At 42.4% G+C, this 19,392-nt stretch overlaps 1 protein-coding gene across 1 annotated transcript in view; it reads left to right on the top strand.

Moving 5' to 3' along the window:
* Window positions 1-1,241: 1,241 nt before the first annotated feature.
* The window catches only part of LOC117532977 (integrin alpha-11-like), a gene marked incomplete at its 5' end in the record, with an annotated part of 46,221 nt that continues 28,070 nt past the window's right edge, over window positions 1,242-19,392 (top strand). The window contains 11 exon segments of the mRNA XM_034196599.1: window positions 1,242-1,353; window positions 7,711-7,817; window positions 8,021-8,112; window positions 8,205-8,319; window positions 8,532-8,659; window positions 10,426-10,574; window positions 11,111-11,255; window positions 11,851-12,016; window positions 16,232-16,296; window positions 17,333-17,477; window positions 18,021-18,169. Coding sequence (XP_034052490.1) covers window positions 1,242-1,353; window positions 7,711-7,817; window positions 8,021-8,112; window positions 8,205-8,319; window positions 8,532-8,659; window positions 10,426-10,574; window positions 11,111-11,255; window positions 11,851-12,016; window positions 16,232-16,296; window positions 17,333-17,477; window positions 18,021-18,169 — 1,373 coding nt within the window.

Below are 19,392 nucleotides of genomic sequence, written 5' to 3'. Positions count from 1 at the left end.
AGCTGTGTGCGTCACTCTTAGGTGTCCCCTGGTCTCCCAGCTGTGTGCGTCACTCTTTAGTGTCCCCTGGTCTCCCAGCTGTGTGCGTCACTCTTTAGTGTCCCCTGGTCTTCCCAGCTGTGTGCGTCACTCTTTAGTGTCCCCCTGGTCTCCCAGCTGTGTGCGTCACTCTTTAGTGTCCCCTGGTCTCCAGCTGTTTGCATCACTCTTTAGTGTCCCCTGGTCTCCCAGCTGTGTGTGCGTCACTCTTTAGTGTCCCCTGGTCTCCAGCTTGTGCGTCACTCTTTAGTGTCCCCTGGTCTCCAGCTGTGTGCGTCACTCTTTAGTGTCCCCTGGTCTCCAGCTGTGTGCGTCACTCTTTAGTGTCCCCTGGTCTCCCAGCATGTCTCCTCAAGTTGTTGAAGACGTTTCTTCATGAGGAACATTTGGGTTTTTATATCTGCATCCTTGCTGAAGCTGTTTCTCCTGATGGAAGAGGTTTGGGTTGTGTTTGCACCTGTCAGCCGCCGTACTTCTCTGTTGTGAAAATAAGTTGTGGAAAAAGGACAGAGTCTCTCTTTGAAATGAGAGTTTATTTAACGTACACGTCACTGCTCTCTCATTTTTGGCCTCAGAAGTTACATTCATCACAGATTCGTCACCGCTGGCTCTGAGCCGCACGGGTTGCAGAGTTTTTTCCGAGGGTTGAGTTAAATCCCACAGCTGTTGGGAGACACTGAGAGGAAATACTGCAGAGGTCAGGGGTCACGGCCGGGTCACAGGCTGTATGACTTTAGTGCCTGGCTCAAAGACACTGAGGCATTTAAACAACAACGTCTCTGAGACTAGTTGGGAAGTTACAATCTGATTATTATTGAGTGACCCCTTGATGAGATGTATGGAAGAGGGTAAAGGCCACATCTGACCAAAAGTACAACATTTTTTTCTCAAGATTCTGAGATTCTCTGAAAAAAAGTCAAAATTCTATTTTTTCTCCAAGTTCCGAGTTTTTGGGAAAAAAAGAAAATGATTCTCAGAATTCTGAGATGTTTTGAACAGATCTTTGAAAATAAAATGTCAATTGCCGTTTCATTATCTAATTGTTGAAAAACTGCATTGCATCTTTCCTCAAAATAGTTATTGGCGAGTCGTTTCATTCCATATTCCATAATGGATTTAATATTAAATAAATATTGTTTTAACTTGAAAATCAACCTTGTTGTTTTCAAAAGTCCTGATCTTCTTCTTCTTCTGGGTTTCAGATCTTCAGCTCTGCTTCAACTTTGACACGAAGAACTTCAAGGTCTTCTCCGGCTCCAAAGAAAACCAGTTTGGATACACGGTCCAGCAGCACGAGGCCGGAGGGCGCCAGTGGTGAGGAACCCAGTTCAATATCCATCCACCCAAAAACCAGTCTGTACCGGTCTCACACCATCAATATGTATAGAAATCAGACTGTAAAGTTCTGCTTACGTCTATTGAATCCAGTTTGTCCTGGTCTTCTCTTACAATCCCTATAGAACCGTCTTTACTGATCAATGGAAACCAGTCTGTCTTCGTCTATTGAAACCTGTATTTACTGATCCAACACCATCAATGGAAACCAGTCTATATGGTCTTATATTATCCATAGAAACCAGTTTGTGCTGGTCTCACACCACCAATATAAACCAGTATGTCTACACACATAGAAATCAGACTGTAAAGTTCTGCTTACGTCTATAGAAACCAGTTTGACCTGGTCTGATCTTACATCTAACACCATCATTTGAAACCAGTCTGTTGTTTGGCTTCTTCCAAAGGAAGAGGTCTGATGGTCTTATCTATAGAAACCAGTTTGTGCTGGTCTAACAATCGGTCGGAAACCAATCGGTCTTTGTCTATGGAAAAAAGTCTGTACAGTTCTGCTTATGTTTAAAAAAAACAGTTTGTGCTGGTCTGGTCTCACAATCCCTATAGAACCAGTCTGTACTGGTCCAACACCATTATTTAAAACCAGTCCATACTGGTCTGCCTGAAACTATAGAAACCAGTTTGTATTGGTCTAACATTCTCAATTGAAACCAGTCTGAACCGGCCTGTCTATAGCTATAGAACCAGTTTGTACTGGTCCAACACCATCAATAGAAACCATCCCTTCTTTGTCTATTGAAACCAGTCTTTACTGGTCTCATATTCTCTATAGAAACCAGTTTGAACTGGTCCAACACCATCAATAGAAACCATCCCTTCTTTGTCTATTGAAACCAGTCTTTACTGGTCTCATATTCTCTATAGAAACCAGTTTGAACTGGTCTGTCTAAATCTTCTTAATCTGTTGACTTTTTCTTGTTTTTTCACCATTGGGAGGAATGGAGGTTCATACTGGATCCAATGGTTTGTTTTGTCTCAGCAAGAGAGCGTCTCCTGTAGCTGGCAGAACTTTTGAACGATGTGTTTAAAATATTTTGTGTTTCAGTGGAAATTTAAAGATGACAGATTGGCTAAACTTCTGTTTAAAAGCAGAGACTCACGACCGTGTGATGAACTTCAGACTATAAATCGATAGATCTTAAGATGAAATTACTATAAACATAATTTATGGGTTTTCCAGCTTCTGACAGTATTTGGACGCCTCAGATCGAGACAGATTGGACCCTGTTGTTCTGTCCGTGGATCCAAAGGATTTATTTACTGTGGTCTGTCAGAAGTTTCCTGGGAAAGCGAGAAAACCTTCCACTTGTTTCCAGGAAAGTTGGTGGAGAAGTCAGACTCATGTTGGGACGACACATTTTCCACCAATGTGTCTGATATCTGCACACAGTATTTATTGTCCTCTCTGCTTTAAAGTAGGGTTTCATAATCCGGACCTGACAGAGTCTGCTTGGCTCTCGTCATCTGGAGACCAAATCCTTCTCTCATTTCACTTGAATTCACTTTATTTAAACTCAGTCAACCTCTCATTTTGTCTCACAGACTTTCATTTAATCCAAGTGTTTCTCTTATATCTGGTTGTATCTTTTAGTCACTATAAAAGTACTTCAATATATTACATAACATATATAAAATCTAAAATCTCACCTACTTATGTCTCATCTAGTCTTAGCCTTTCCCTTACATACTGCACTTAAGTACGATGTTGAGGTACTTTACTTGAGTATTTCCATGTTATGCTACTGTGTTCTTCTACTCCTCTACAGTTCAGAGGTACATGGTGTACTTTTCCTCCACTACATGTATTAATACCTTTAGTTACTTCACAGATCTGGATGAATGATGTGAAATCTAATCAAGTGTTGAATCAGACTTTAGTTCCACCTGGAGTAAATCCACCAGCTACCCTGCAGTATACAAAGTACTTCAGACTAGCTGCACCTTCACCAGCTTTGAGAACACTTTCATGATCAATCATTATAAAACATATCATATATATTATTCTGAAATGGACCAATCTGCACAACGACTACTTTTACTGTCTTTCACTATATTTTGATGAGAATACTTTCCTACTTTCACTTGAGGAACATTTTGAATGCTTTTACTGTAACAGAGTATTCCTACACTCTGGTACTTCTACTTTTACTCAAGTACAAGATCTGAGTACTTCTACTTTTACTAAAGTACAAGATCTGAGTACTTCTACTCAAGTACAAGATCTGAGTACTTCTACTTTTACTCAAGTACAAGATCTGAGTACTTCTACTTTAACTCAAGTACCAGATCTGAGTACTTTTCTACTTTTACTCAAGTACAAGATCTGAGTACTTCTACTCAAGTACAAGATCTGAGTACTTCTACTTTTACTCAAGTACAAGATCTGAGTACTTCTACTTTAACTCAAGTACCAGATCTGAGTACTTTTCTACTCTTACTCAAGAACAAGATCTGAGTACTTCTACTTTTACTCAAGAACAATATCTGAGTACTTCTACTTTTACTCAAGAACAATATCTGAGTACTTCTACTTTTACTCAAGAACAATATCTGAGTACTTCTACTTTTACTCAAGGACAATATCTGAGTACTTCTACAAACTCTTAATGCGATGGAGCTTAATCCGTTTAAATACACACCTGTATTTGTGTATGTTTTTAAAGGAGATATAGAACAAGATAGAATGTGGTTTAGTGAACAGTATAAATCCTCGGCCCCCTGCTGGGTGCTGTCTGCGGCTGCAGGTGAGATCGTGCAACATTCCCGCTCTTCCTCTCTCTCTGTTTCTCTGGAAACATTCGCAGCAGGACGATGAATACCTCGCAGTCTGATGAATACCTCGCAGTCTGATGAATACCTCGCAGTCTGATGAATACCTCAAAGTCCTCCAGGATTACAGAGTCTCTCTCTTTGAAGCAGCAGGTAAATAAGTGGAAGGTATTTAGCGTTTTGTGACTCCTGCGACCCGAGGCCCTGGACTGGAAACTATGTGATGCGGTTTGTTATTCCCCACCCCCCTCTGTGTGAGTGTGTGTGTGTGTGTGTGTGTGTTGGATTTGACATTGTTTACCTGCAGAGTTGTTTTTCTACACAGCATGGTGACATTTAACGTCTCAAGTGTTTGTCTGGAGATGTTCAGACATGGTGGAGTAATCAGGGGTGGAGAGTAATAACGTACAGTTACAGGCAATAGAAGTCTATGAGAAAATGCTCCTACTTCTCTCTTGAATTTCTTACCTTCGATTGTTTCTTTATTCGTTCAACTTTCCGTTGTAAGTAGCTCAATATTCCGATCCTTGTTCTCACAACGCTCTGTTTTTGAGGGGAATAGTTAGGAAGTTGTTGTTCCCTTCACCTCGATCGAAACCCAATACGTCGATCGCCTTGCATTGAAAAAAAAGAAGAAGAAAAAAGAAAAGAAAAAGGAAAACATTTAATTGTTTTTTTTCATCCATCCTCACTTTGGCACTTGATTGACGTACAGCCAGTCTGAGTTGTGTTGTGCCATACGGGTTCATGCAGTTATGAGGGGGCCTCACCTCCTCACCTGAAGCCACAGTTTATCTGCCGTTTAGTCCCCCCCCCTGCGCTTACGACACCGATTGGGCCTGTCCAAACCCTCTGCAGAGTAATGCATGCTAACGGCTACAGGAGCCAGGACACGAGCAGCCCAATAAACAGCAGCAGGTAAACGACAGCACCTGCTCAGGATGTGATGATGAAGTGTCTGATGTGGACGACACACGATCAGACGGACGCTTAGAGGCTTTTCCTCTGCAGTGTGACTCAGCTGTGTTCCCAGAAACCTCATGTGGAGGTGTTTACTAACGCCCCCTGCTGTGTGACTCGGGGTCTGACCTTTGTTCCCGTACGTGGAGTTCATCAGACTCTTTATTAGGTTCCTGTCTGCATACGACAACACGCACCACATCTCAGGTTTACTACTCCACAAGTCTCTGATTTGAGATGTTAGCTTTGATTCACAAACATGTCTCTCATGTTTCATCCCACAGGCCATACGACTAGTACACACACACACACACACACACACACACACACACACCCATACCATGTATACATCACTTCAGGGGACATTACATTGACTTACATGCATTTCCTGGAGACTTACCCTAGCCTTAACCCTAACCAAGGCTTCACCCTGACATTAATGATTCCCCTTATGGGGACCTCCAATTTGTCCCCATAAGGGAAGCCAGTCCCCACACGTGACCCTAACCCCTAACCCTAACCCTAACCCTAACCCCTAACCCTAACCCTAACCCGGAGCTGTATTAGCTTAACATGCTTATTGTAGTTGTAAGTGCACTGTCTTGATGGAGCGTGTGGGCTGGACCTGTGTTATCAGGAAAGGAGTGAGCAGGGGGGAGTTTTGTCGATTCTTGTTCAGTTTTCTGTGACTTATCTTCCTCACCCTCTCAGACTTTCAGTTGCGCGTGGTACTAAAGAGACGCGCTACCATGGAAACCAAACAATGGTGTAGCCGTATTAAAGTCAGAGTGGAAACAATCGTGAGTAAATCCAATTTTGTCAGAAATCGGGAGAAATGCGGGAGAAATATGACCCCGGGAGGAAACCGGGAGAGGGCAATGAAATCGGGAATCTCCCGCAAAAATAGGGAGGGTTGGCAAGTATGGTGTGTGTGTGTGTGTGTGTGTGTGTGTGTGTGATGGATCGTTGGAGCTATGTGCAACTCAAGGCAGATGCTCGAACCGGAGCTGCCTGGACTCTGCAATCATGTTGCGCACTATCCGTGCTGAGTGTGCTGACTTCTCGTGCAATGTCCCACTGTCTGGCTTCCTGCATAAAGTCAAGTGCTCGGCGCAGTTGTGGTGAAATGTCGCTCCTCTGTTTTCATTTAAACAGCTCCTTCTATCCGTTAGCGCAGCTAGCTAGCACCAGATGCTAACAATAATAATGCGCGTAAGGTCTCTCTCTCGCTCGCTCGGGCCACACATACACACACCCTCCCGGTCCTCCCAGTAGCCAGTCGGTGCCTGCCGGTGAGCGTGGAAGTGTGGTCTGCCACAAGCGGGCAGCAGGAGCGGGGCTGTCAGCATCAGCTTGTAGATGGTATTTTAAACTCGATGCGCTCTGAAACTACGGGGCGGCCGAGGACAAAAATATACATGCGTTAATCGCGTTAAAATAATTAGTGGCGTTAATTTTTTTTTGTTATCGGTCTTCAGGGCCAGTGAAATGTTACTCTTAAGGTCTACCCCTGATGGGTACCCGGTACCCGGCATTTTCTTATTAACGCGTTAACGTGACAGCCCTTATATATATATACATATATATATCTCATATTCCATTTACTTGTATATAGACTCTTCTTGCACTATTTCATCAGTTGTATCTGTTCCATGTCCTCTATATATTCACGTTGCTCTGTTGGAGGAGGCTTCAGTGTCTCATCTCCATGTCTCCTCTGAAGCTGCTGAGCACATGAGGATGAAGCCTTGAAACTTGAAGCTTGACATGACTTAACGACTCAAAGACTCTGTCCTGCACATGGTCCTGCAGCATACTCCACTGTTCGGCCAAATGCTCAGAGCAATACATGGGATTGATTATAAGACCATATGAAAAACATCATGCTCATTGATCTGTTTCTTTTATGTCCAGCGCCTCGTGTCTCTGCTCGTCACATGCAGGCAGTCTTTTCAAAATAACCTTAACAGGAAACAACTTTTAAAGATTAGTAAAAGATTGTGTTTTTAAAATACTATTAAAATGGTTTGTGAGTAAAGGACAGGGAACTGGTGGTACTGGTATTCACTTCATTTCAACCACCTCATTGAAAAAGTTGGTGTTGTCATATTTTACGACAGAGCCGGTCAGCGGACCAATCAGAGCGCAGACTGGGCTCTGGTTAAGACACCATGAGCTCAGCAGCTTCAGAGGAGAGATGGAGACGAACAACTGAAGTCCTCCTCCAGCAGAGCAACATGAATATAGAGGACATAAAACAGATTAATCATTTAATAATAATTACCATCTTCCCTTAATGCAACTACTTCAAATGTAATCGCATTCTATATGTAATCTCTGTGTGTGTGTGTGTGTGTCTCTCTGTGTGTGTGTGTGTGTGTGTGTGTATGGTGTGTGTCTCTCTGTGTGTGTGTGTGTGTCTCTCTCTGTGTGCGTGTGTGTGTGTGTGTGTATGGTGTGTGTGTCTCTCTCTCTGTGTGTGTGTGTGTGTGTGTGTGTGTGTGTGTGTGTGTGTGTGTGTGTGTGTGTGTGTGTGTGTGTGTGTGTGTGTGTGTGTGTGTGTGTGTGTGTGTGTGTGTGTGTGTGCAGGCTGCTGGTTGGAGCTCCCTTGGAGTCCACAGGGAAGCAGCAGACTGGTGATGTGTTCAGGTGCCCTCTGGACAGAAACTCTGCAAACTGCAGCAGACTCAACCTGGGTGAGAAACACAAGTATCACAGCAGCACGGCTTATTACTTGTTTTATTTCATTTACTTATCAATATATATATATATATGTATTTCATTTTTATATATATTTGTATTAATTATGGTGTTTGTTTTGTTTTATATCATGTTATGGTTTTTAATAGCTAATGCTAAGTCCCACTGCTAACCTGAGTGTGATGATGTTGTGCGTCAGGGAGACTTTCTCTGGACAACGTGTCGGAGAGGAAGGACAACATGAGGCTGGGGATGACGCTGACCTCTAACCCCAGAGACAGCAGCTTCGTGGTGAGGCGCTCACACTCTCTGTCAATGAATACATGATTCATAAAACCCCTCTGAAGTCTTCGTTGGGACTGACCGTGTGTCTCCGTCCTCAGACCTGTGGTCCTCTCTGGTCTCATGAGTGTGGCAGCTCGCTGTACAGCACAGGGATCTGCTCCAGAGTCAGCAGGACGTTCAAACTGTCGCACCCCATCGCCCCCGCCCTGCAGAGTGAGACAAACCTTATACACATCTGTATCACATCTGTATCACATCTGTATAAGCAAAGATGGCAAAAGTATCCTCCTTTACATCCTTTACTCAAGTAGAAGTACAGATACTCGTGTTTAAAATTATTTGGTAAAAGTAGAAGTACTGACTACACTTCTTTACTTCACAGTGTGTTTCATTCAATTATGATTAATTGAATTTGATTTTTGCAGGGTGTGAGACGTTCATGGACATCGTGATCGTTCTGGACGGCTCTAACTCCATCTACCCGTGGTACGAGGTGCAGGACTTCGTCATCACCATCCTGCAGAAGTTCTACATCGGCCCAGGTCAGACGCAGGTCGGTTCATCGCTGAATTAAAAGAAGTCCAGTGGGATCAATGCTGAACCAATGGGATCTCTCCATTAGTGCTGGGGGGAAACGATTATTTTGAAAACGATTAATCGGGCGATTATTTGATCGATTAGTCGACTAATCTAACGATTATTTTTCTGTTGTTCAATTCATAAAAAACGTAATGTAAAAAAAACGTAATGTAAACATTTTTTTTTTCACGATACTGTGTCTCAGGGGATCTTAATATTTAAGAACCTATTAATGTGTTATACCAGATTAACGGAAATAATCTCAGCTAACTGACGATACAAACCATGTTTACCAAAACAAAACACAAGTCTCATAAGAAGCATCTAAATGACCCCTGAGCGAAAAATGCTAACGGACATTGGCACAGATCTCAAGATAAAAGTACCCTTATTACTTATCGTAGCTGCACATACAATATATCCGATTAAAGCTGAGACTCCACAGATTATGTAGGTATATAGTATCATCACTGAGTGATCCGGACTCGCGGCAGGGGAAGCAAATACAGTCATCACAACACGTACCTTCACAGAGCTTCTAGGGAGATCGTCTCACCGCCGTAGCTGTCAATCTGATCAAAAGACGTGTTCAATGGCATTAAAATGAGAAAAAACGCGGCTGAATCGGTTAATCCATAGGTTTTTAACGTCTATGTATAAAAAAATTATTGAATTTATAATCCATAATTCCATTTTATGTAAAAAATCGGAGAGCAAATGCTAGCTGCTAATGGTAGCCACCACAGCTAGCTGCTGCTTCTGCTAGGCTATGCAGCAGTTTCAGTGAGATATAAATATATAAATATCTTTGCGTTTTGGACTAACTTTAAAATATTCCCATGCTTTTGAAGACCTGGGGCGAGATGTTTTCGTTTGGGGGCTTCGTGCGCAATCCTGTGAGGAGGAGGTGGTAGCCGTTTTAGTCTCCATTCTGTTTGAAGTGCGATTGCGAACTGCTTGTTGCTTTGGGTGACCCACGTGTGTGTAGCGACGCGTCGACGCGGAAATATGTCGTCGACGATATTTTGAAGTCGACGCGTCGTCGCTACAGCACTACTCTCCATAGGGTTCAGGAAACTATCTGAACTAAGGTCTGTGGTTGAGACACATTGAAGAGACGGATCACGTTTAGTTCTAGGACATTAAATCATCAGCAGAGACCCCACTGGTGATTTCTGAAGAGTGGACGTGTCTGAGAAACGATGGTTGTTACCAAGCGGCTGAATAGGACTACAGAAGTCGTGGAGGTCGTTGTACGTCATTACGCCGAACACGTGAACACTCCTCTAAGTTAGTTTCTGTTCTGCTTGAAAGCAAGTCCCTGCCTCCTACAAAGTGTTCAAACAAACGCTTCAACTCGTTCCATCTAGAATCTGTGTGTTTGAATCTGGATCTGAAGTTGGCGTGACGTTGAAGTCGTGCTGCTGGACTCGCTGTAGCTCCTTTATAGCATAACGTTAGTATTTAGCTTCTGGACATTAGATTTATGATTAGAACATTATCAAAGTGGACGTGTGGAGATTATCCGGCTGAACAAAACATTTATCAAACAGGTTCGTTTCCACAGATCTTGTTTTTTACAATATTCCAAAATCCTATGGAGAAATCCCGTTGCTTTTTGTGGAGGGAACCAGCAGCTTCCTTCAGGGTCGGCCTACAAAAATACGCCATCCCCGCACCGCTCTATAGTGTTGTGATACCTTCAGGTGCATTGGTTCATGTGGAGTGCTTCTTCTGCAGGTGGGTGTGGTTCAGTACGGCTCCAAGGTGGTCCATGAGTTCGGTCTGGGGGAGTACCAGACGGTGGAGGAGGTGGTGCAGGCCGCCCGGGGCATCGACCAGCGGGGGGGCGAGGAGACCAGGACGGCCCTGGGCATCAACGTGGGGCGGTACGGCACCAAAAGAAGTCTCTTGTTTCTAAAACCCCCCCTTTTGTGTTCGTGTATTTCCCCTTACTTTTGTGTTTCCGGTCCATTTTGACTGTTCTATTTTAACTGCTCCTACATGAACCCTTTTAAGCTGTAAACAATGTCTCAGACTATTGGATGAATATGCAGTGAATATACAAGAAATAAACACTGTAAATATATTCCCAAATCAACATTTTGACGATTTGTGGGTGTGTATCTGATGCTTAAACACAATCTAGGGAAATCCATTCATTTCATATGGTGGTAGTTTTTGACTGGGAGCACCATAGATGTTACAAAGTTGAATAAAACTCCAAATTCAATTATGTGGTGATCAGCAATGTCATATGTTTGCTGTGGAGGATATCATAAGGCCTTGAGGCAATCAAATGTAAGACACAGTATTTATGATTGATGAAAGTAGTAATCCGGTCAGGTTTGACTCGAACACGAAAGGAGGTCTTAACACCAAAACCAGGATCTCTGACGCAGTTTAACTCTTCTTTGGTCTTCAGGTCCGAAGGGTTCAAGCGAGGCGGTCGACCCGGAGCGAAGAAGGTGATGATCGTGATCACAGACGGAGAATCTCACGACAGTCCGCAGCTGGTCCAGGCGGTCGCCGACAGTGAGAGAGACAACGTCACCATGTACGCCATCGCTGTGAGTCCTTCAAGACCCAAATATCCTACGGACTTCCTCTCTGAATCGCTGTACGAAATCTTGTTCGACTTTTGTACGACTTTCTGTCTGACTTATTCTCTGACTTTCTGTATAACTTATTGTCCGATCTCCTGTTCGACTTTTGTACGACTTAGTGTCCAACTTCCTGTCTGACTTCTCTGACCTCCTATCCAACTTCCTGTCAGACTTTTGTACGACTTTCTGTCCAACTTCCTTTCCGACCTCATATTCGACTTTTGTACAACTTTCTGTCCGACTTCCTGTCCGACCTCTTGTCCGACTTCCTGTCTGAAATCAGAATCCTGTTTTACTCAATCAACTTTCTGTTCCTAAGAACTTGGAATGTATTCGTCTTTCTTCTCCCATTTTCTCCTCGCTTATGCACCATAACCAGAGACCCCTTTTTTATATTCTGCTACCAATCTCGTCATTGAACAGTAATTAAAAAGTTTGCCGTAATGGTTGTGAAGTGTGGGATCATGGGAGTTGTAGTCTTCAGACATTTTCTGACACTTTAATGCAGGAAAGTGTCATATTTTAGTTTGAAAAAGGGTTTCCACTGCATCTCTTCCAGGTTCTGGGTTATTACAACCGCCGGGGGATCAACCCTGAAGCCTTCCTGAAGGAAATAAAGTTTATTGCGAGCGACCCGGATGAGCAGCACTTCTTCAACGTGTCGGACGAGTCTTCACTGAAGGATATCGTGGACGCGCTGGGAGAGAGGATCTTCTCTCTGGAAGGTGAGTCGATCCTCTGCATGGTAAATCTGTGCTGATACAGACAGGAAGTACACACATCCTTTAGTCAAGTAGAAGTTCAGATACTCATGTTAAAAAATACTCTGGTAAAAGTAGAAGTACTGACTAAACTTCTTTACTCAAGTAAAAGTAAAGAGCTTTGAAATGTACTTCAGTAAAAAGTACCCATAGCTAGCAGCTGTTTTAAAGAGTACCTGACCTCCCTTTATATCAATAGAACAATAATGTCATTGTTAGCTAATGAATGTTTCCATGCTGAACAACGGCAACATGACAACGTTTCCATTGGTCCCTCTTCTTTAGAGAAGACCAGAAATGATGGATACACGGATCGTGTTCAAATCAATAGGCACGCAATGACTCTAAAGAATAATGATCACGCATCAAACACACATTCAGACTAAAGGAACCAGCTGTTTGGGAAATGAGAGAAGTAGAAAGTACAGGTATTTGAGTTCAACATGTAAGAAGTAGAAAGTACAAGTATTTGAGTTCAACATGTAAGAAGTAGAAAGTACAGGTATTTGTGTTCAACATGTAAGAAGTAGAAAGTACAGGTATTTGAGTTCAACATGTAAGAAGTAGAAAGTACAGGTATTTGAGTTCAACATGTAAGAAGTAGAAAGTACAGGTATTTGAGTTCAACATGAAGGAAGTAGAAAGTACAGGAATTTGATGTTCACAGTAAGAAGTAAGAAAGTACAGGTATTTGAGGTTCAACATGTAAGAAGTAGAAAAGTACAGGTATTTGGAGTTTCAACATGTAAGAAGTAGAAAGTACAGGTATTTGAGTTCAACATGTAAGAAGTAGAAGTACAGGTATTTGAGTTTCAACATGTAAGAAGTAGAAAGTACAGGTATTTGAGTTCAACATGTAAGAAGTAGAAAGTACAGGTATTTGAGTTCAACATGTAAGAAGTAGAAAGTACAGGTATTTGAGTTCAACATGTAAGAAGTAGAAAGTACAGGTATTTGAGTTCAACATGTAAGAAGTAGAAAGTACAGGTATTTGAGTTCAACATGTAAGAAGTAGAAAGTACAGGTATTTGAGTTCAACATGTAGTAAGTACAAGGTATTTGAGTTCAAGGAAGAAGTAGAAAGTACAGGTATTTGAGTTCAACATGTAAGAAGTAGAAAGTACAGGTATTTGAGTTCAACATGTAAGAAGTAGAAAGTACAGGTATTTGAGTTCAACATGTAAGAAGTAGAAAGTACAGGTATTTGAGTTCAACATGTAAGAAGTAGAAAGTACAGGTATTTGAGTTCAACATGTAAGAAGTAGAAAGTACAGGTATTTGAGTTCAATATGTAAGAAGTAGAAAGTACAGGTATTTGAGTTCAACATGTAAGAAGTAGAAAGTACAGGATTTGAGTTCAATTAAGAAGTAGAAGTACAGGTATTTGAGTTCACATGTAAGAAGTAGAAAGTACAGGTATTTGTGTTCAACATGTAAGAAGTAGAAAGTACAGGTATTTGAGTTTCAACATGTGAGAAACTAGAAAGTACAGGTATTTGTGTTCAACATGGTAAGAAGAGAAAGTACAGGTATTTGTGTTCAACATGTAAGAAGTAGAAAGTACAGGTATTTGAGTTCAATATGTGAGAAGTAGAAAGTACAGGTATTTGTGTTCAACATGTAAGAAGTAGAAAGTACAGGTATTTGGGTTCAACATGTAAGAAGTAGAAAGTACAGGTATTTGAGTTCAACATGTAAGAAGTAGAAAGTACAGGTATTTGAGTTCAACATGTAAGAAGTAGAAAGTACAGGTATTTTGAGTTCAACATGTAAGAAGTAGAAAGTACAGGTATTTGGGTTCAACATGTAAGAAGTAGAAAGTACAGGTATTTGAGTTCAATATGTGAGAAGTAGAAAGTACAGGTATTTGTGTTCAACATGTGAGAAGTAGAAAGTGCAGGTATTTGTGTTCAATATGTAAGAAGTAGAAAGTACAGGTATTTGAGTTCAACATGTAAGAAGTAGAAAGTACAGGTATTTGAGTTCAACATGTAAGAAGTAGAAAGTACAGGTATTTGTGTTCAATATGTAAGAAGTAGAAAGTACAGGTATTTGGGTTCAACATGTAAGAAGTAGAAAGTACAGGTATTTGTATTCAATATGTAAGAAGTAGAAAGTACAGGTATTTGAGTTCAATATGTGAGAAGTAGAAAGTACAGGTATTGGTTCAACATGTAAGAAGTAGAAAGTACAGGTATTTGGGTTCAACATGTAAGAAGTAGAAAGTACAGGTATTTGAGTTCAACATGTGAGAAGTAGAAAGTACAGGTATTTGTGTTCAACATGTAAGAAGTAGAAAGTAAAAAGTCGTCAGAAAAATAAGTAGTGGAGTAAAGTACTGATACCAGAAAAATGTACTCAAGTACAGTAACGAAGTATTCGTACTCCAATACTTCCCACCTCTGGTTAAGCCCCTGTCACACTGTCCCGAAATGTACACCCGATGGACACACGAATATGGAATTGTGAATTTCGCACGAAGATGGCCCCGAACCACACACGAAGGCAACATTTAAGACATACAACTGCAATGAAAGTACCAAAAACAATTATGTTACAGTACTATGATACTGTACTGATACCTTCAGACTTTGTTCTTTACTTTATCCGTCATTATATGTAGAAAATATTACGTTTTCTCCGTAATGTTGTTTCCATAACAACAACAACTTCCTGTCAACTGTCCTTCAAAATAATATATTATATCCTTTTTAGTTTCACAGAACACAAATTGGGTTATTTACATAATATGTTTACATGATTTTGTTGTGCAATAAAACAACCCGATGGACACACGATAAAGGAAATGTTGAAATTCGGCTGTGATCGTAGCAACATCGGGCCATTCGTGAGGGCATCTTAAGCCTTCGTATGATCGCTGGTGGAGTTTCTCAGGCTCCGGCAGCAACTTCGTGAGCGGTGGCAAAATCTTTGGCATGCTAAAAAATTGCCGAAGGACCTTGAGAAGGTTCATTTTCGTCAATTTTTCCCTTCGTAAGGCCATCGTGAGGGCATCTTGTTATCATCGGTGCCATCGGGCATTCGCCCTCACTCTGATCGGGGCGAATGCCCGATGGCACCGATGATAACAAGATGCCCTCACGATGGCCTTACGAAGGGAAAAATTGACGAAAATGAACCTTCGCAAGGTCCTTCGGCAATTTTTTAGCATGCCAAAGATTTTGCCACCGCTCACGAAGTTGACCGATGATAACACGAAGATGACACGATTTGACAAGATGCCCTCACGAGTGCCTTACGAAGTTGCCGCTCACGAAGTTGCTGCCGGAGCCTGAGAAACTCCACCGGCGGTCATACGATGGCTTAAGGTGCCCTCACGAATGGCCCGATGTTGCTACGATCACAGCCGAATTTGAACATTTCCTTTATCGTGTGTCCATCGGGTGTCAATTTCGGGACAGTGTGACAGGGGCTTTAGGGATGGGATTCTGAAATACTAAACCAGCTTGAATCCCACCCTGAAGGCAGCATCTCCCTGGTCCAATGGGATTTCTCCATGTGATTTTGGAATATTGTAGAAAGTACAGAAGTTAGTTAGATACCAAAACAGAAATGTAGAACTGCAACGAGCTGTTGATCCCCAGTGGGATCGGCACTACTGGTGTGACCATTAAAAGAGTTTTATTAACTTAAAAGTGGGGTATGTAACTTATTTCAGAAACACTTGTTGTTATATTCCATGGAATGCTCTTAACGTCCCGATATCAATGAATATATTAAATACTTTGACAATAAATCCATAAAAAAAATATCATCTGTGGAAGCCGTGGCGCTGTAAAAAGCACGACCAATCATCTGAGCCGGCTAAAGTAACTGGATGGCCTACCTGCCTGTCAGCCTTAATCTGTGCACAAACTTATCTCGTGCCCTCATTGGTCACGTGCGCGTTCGTGTGTGTTGGAGGAGGGGCTCTGTGAGGAAGGGGCAGATTTTCTCCGGTTGTGTATTTTCAAATTCTAGCCACTCGAGCTGGTTTCTCCAAAATGACCTACCCCACCTTTAACTTAATATGCTCCAGTGGGTATTCATTCAGTATTCATTGTTACTTGTCTAATATATGTAAGATATGCAATGTAAAGCTCTTTGAGCATTTGGAAAAGCGCTAAGTTATTATTATTAAAAAGTTACAGGACGATGGTGTCTGTTTTTGTTCTGCAGGAAGTCAGGGTCGACGGTTCGGTCTGCAGATGGCTCAGGCGGGCTTCTCCTCGCATTTAGTCAAAGTGAGTGAAATCATGGTCACATTTCCGTCCTTATGTAAAGGTGTCACTAACTTACAGTTGTTGTGTTTTTAAGCTGATGTGATGACGATGCTAATCTTAATTTATTTCCACTATTGATTGATGTAAAGGTTGGTGGACCTTCATGTGTGATTTGCTCAAATGCAGACCTTCGGTTTCTGACATCCGTATTTTAGATCTCAGAGATTCTCTTGATGTTTCTAACTCACTGTTCTTTCTAAATTGTACTCCTTCTTTGGGTTGAGTTTTCTTTAGTCTTGGCCAGTTTAGGTTTATACTTGATGTTGGTCAAATAAACAAAGTTCCCTTCAGTAAAACAAACTGTGATCCAATAAAAGTCAGCAGGTGACGAGTCGTGTATTTATTGAATCTGACTCCAGGAGAAACAAACAGTTGAACGCTAAACTTTCTCTCTCAGTTTGAGTCTTGCAGAAGTCTGAAGCTGCAGGATAAGAAGCTTCTAGAAATACTTCTGTTGCTTCTGGTCCAGGGAAAGTCATATTTGTCTCAGCGCCAACGTCAGGGAGAGTAAATGGTGTCGTGGAAACTTTCTATGTAACACAGAGCAGATGGTTTTCCTGAACGTAAAGCTGCCAACACACACACACACACACACACACACCACACACACTATCACATACACAGACAAATATGCAATGTGTTTCCTGCTGCAAGGGATTAAAAGGTAAGAAATCAGTTTTGGAGTCAGACTGATGTGGAAAACAGAAGACTCACTGTGCAGCAGATCCATCCTCCTCTCCCTCCTGCAGCATGACGACACGTCATATTTCACAGTGAGTCTGCAGATCCAGGGTCAGATCCTGCAGAAAGTCACCAAAGATTGGGTCATCTACTGTAGAGAGAATGACTCAACGCTTCAATCACTTTCATTTCTGGATTCAACGAGTGCCAGAGTGACGTTCCCAAACTACGTCCAAACTTTGAGTCACGGACAGATTATTATACAGAAATGAACAGATCTCTCTTTGAGTTCATCAACAGATCTGTATTCCCTCAGGATGGCGTTTTGCTCGGGGCGGTTGGTGCCTACGACTGGAACGGTGCCGTGCTGAAAGAAACCAAACACGGGAAGGTGGTTCCACCAAAGTCCTCCTATAAGGACGAGTTTCCAGAAGAGCTGAAGAACCATGGAGCCTATCTGGGTAACAAACCTCTGCTGTACCTTCTGTGAAGTTCCCATAAACTGTCTGTAAAAAGTGATATCTGTATCTGTGTGTCCAGCTGCAAAAACCACAGACTGACTGATGAAGCCAACATGACGTCATCCATTGGTCTGTAGACGACCGTTTTGAAGTTTCTTTGGTATTTCTAACTTCAAAATCGAGTTTCTTGGGGGCATAAAATATTCGACAAAAGGGTAGAGCTTGGCAGGAGGTAGGACAAAAGAACCATTAGCTTTGCAAACAATATTTCACCAGCTAACCGGCTAAATTGCTAGCAAGGCACGTCCAAAATTCAAGTTAACTATGAAAACACTTGGGAGACACATTTTTGCTAGTTGAAAACATACTAAAAATAAAATATGCGTACCAGAAAATAATGAAAAGCCAATCAAAGAACGTGAAATAGTTTTTCTTTGCGCTTTTCAACTAGTTGTACTTCAGTATTATGGGGTAACTGGAAAACCTAAGGAAAAGGAACATTCTTGATCTTCGTACTGGTTCTGTGTGTTGTTCTGGTCTCAGGTTATTCGGTGGGTTCTCTCATTTCCTCTCGCGGCGCTCAGCTCTACGTGGCCGGAGCCCCAAGGTTCAACCACACCGGGAAGGTCATCGTGTTCACGCTGAAAAACACCGGAAACCTGACCATCCTACAGGCGCTACTGGGAGAGCAGGTCTCACACACACACTCACACACATGTTTTTGTATTCACATATGTGCGACACATGGTTGTTTCCAGAATGAGGGTGTTCTCCCTGAGAGTTCTGTTCATTTCATGAAGTGAAATATTTGATAATATTGAACTTCAAAGAGTCCAGAAAAAAAGTTCAGTGTTCAATTCAATTCAAAACCTTTATTTATCAGGTAAAATCCCATTGAGATCAATGATCTCTTTTTCAAGGGAGACCTGCAGCAGTAGGTTCCACAAGAAGACATAAACAACAGAACAACAAAAGGACATCATACAGCAAAATGTACAGGGATTACAATTTACATATTTAACCACAAGTACAGGTACCAACAGCATCTGATTGAGTAGCATCCAACCGAGCTTTAAAAACATGTAGTGGTACTAGCTTGGTAATTCTCCATTCTTTTTGCAGACTGTTCCATGTTAGTGGAGCTGCACATCTAAAAGCTTTCTTCCCTAAGACAGTCCTAGCACTTGGCACATTTAATAAAACCACAGCATGCGATCTCAGGCAATAAGTACTTTCAATTCGTGTTGACAGTGAAAGAGCCAAACTACGATGGCCGACAGGTGCAAATACAAAACGCTGCATGAAGCTCAAAACACAACGGAGACCAGGGGACACTAAAGAGTGACGCACACAGCTGGGAGACCAGGGGACACTAAAGAGTGACGCACACAGCTGGGAGACCAGGTGACACTAAAGAGTGACGCACACAGCTGGAGACCAGGGGGACACTAAAGAGGTGACGCACACAGCTGGGAGACCAAGGGGACACTAAAGAGTGACGCACACAGCTGGAGACCAGGGGGACACTAAGAGTGACGCACAACAGCTGGGAGACCAGGGGACACTAAGAGTGACGCACAGCAGCTGGGAGATAAACCAGGGGACACTAAAGAGTGACGCACACAGCTGGGGAGACCAGGGGACACTAAAGATGACGCACACAGCTGGGACACCAGGGGAAACTAAAGAGTGACCACACAGCTGGGAGACCAGGGGACACTAAAGAGTGACGCACACAGCTGGGAGGACCAGGGGACACTAAAGAGTGACGCACACAGCTGGAGACCAGGGGCCACTAAGAGTGACGCACACAGCTGGGAGAACCAGGGGACACTAAAGAGTGACGCACACAGCTGGGAGACCAGGGGACACTAAGAGTGACGCACACAGCTGGGAGACCAGGGGACACTAACAG

The sequence above is a fragment of the Gymnodraco acuticeps genome, unplaced genomic scaffold (genome assembly GCF_902827175.1).
Source record: "Gymnodraco acuticeps unplaced genomic scaffold, fGymAcu1.1, whole genome shotgun sequence".
NCBI classification, from domain to species: Eukaryota; Metazoa; Chordata; class Actinopteri; order Perciformes; family Bathydraconidae; genus Gymnodraco; species Gymnodraco acuticeps.
This window is presented reverse-complemented; position numbering and strand designations above follow the sequence as displayed.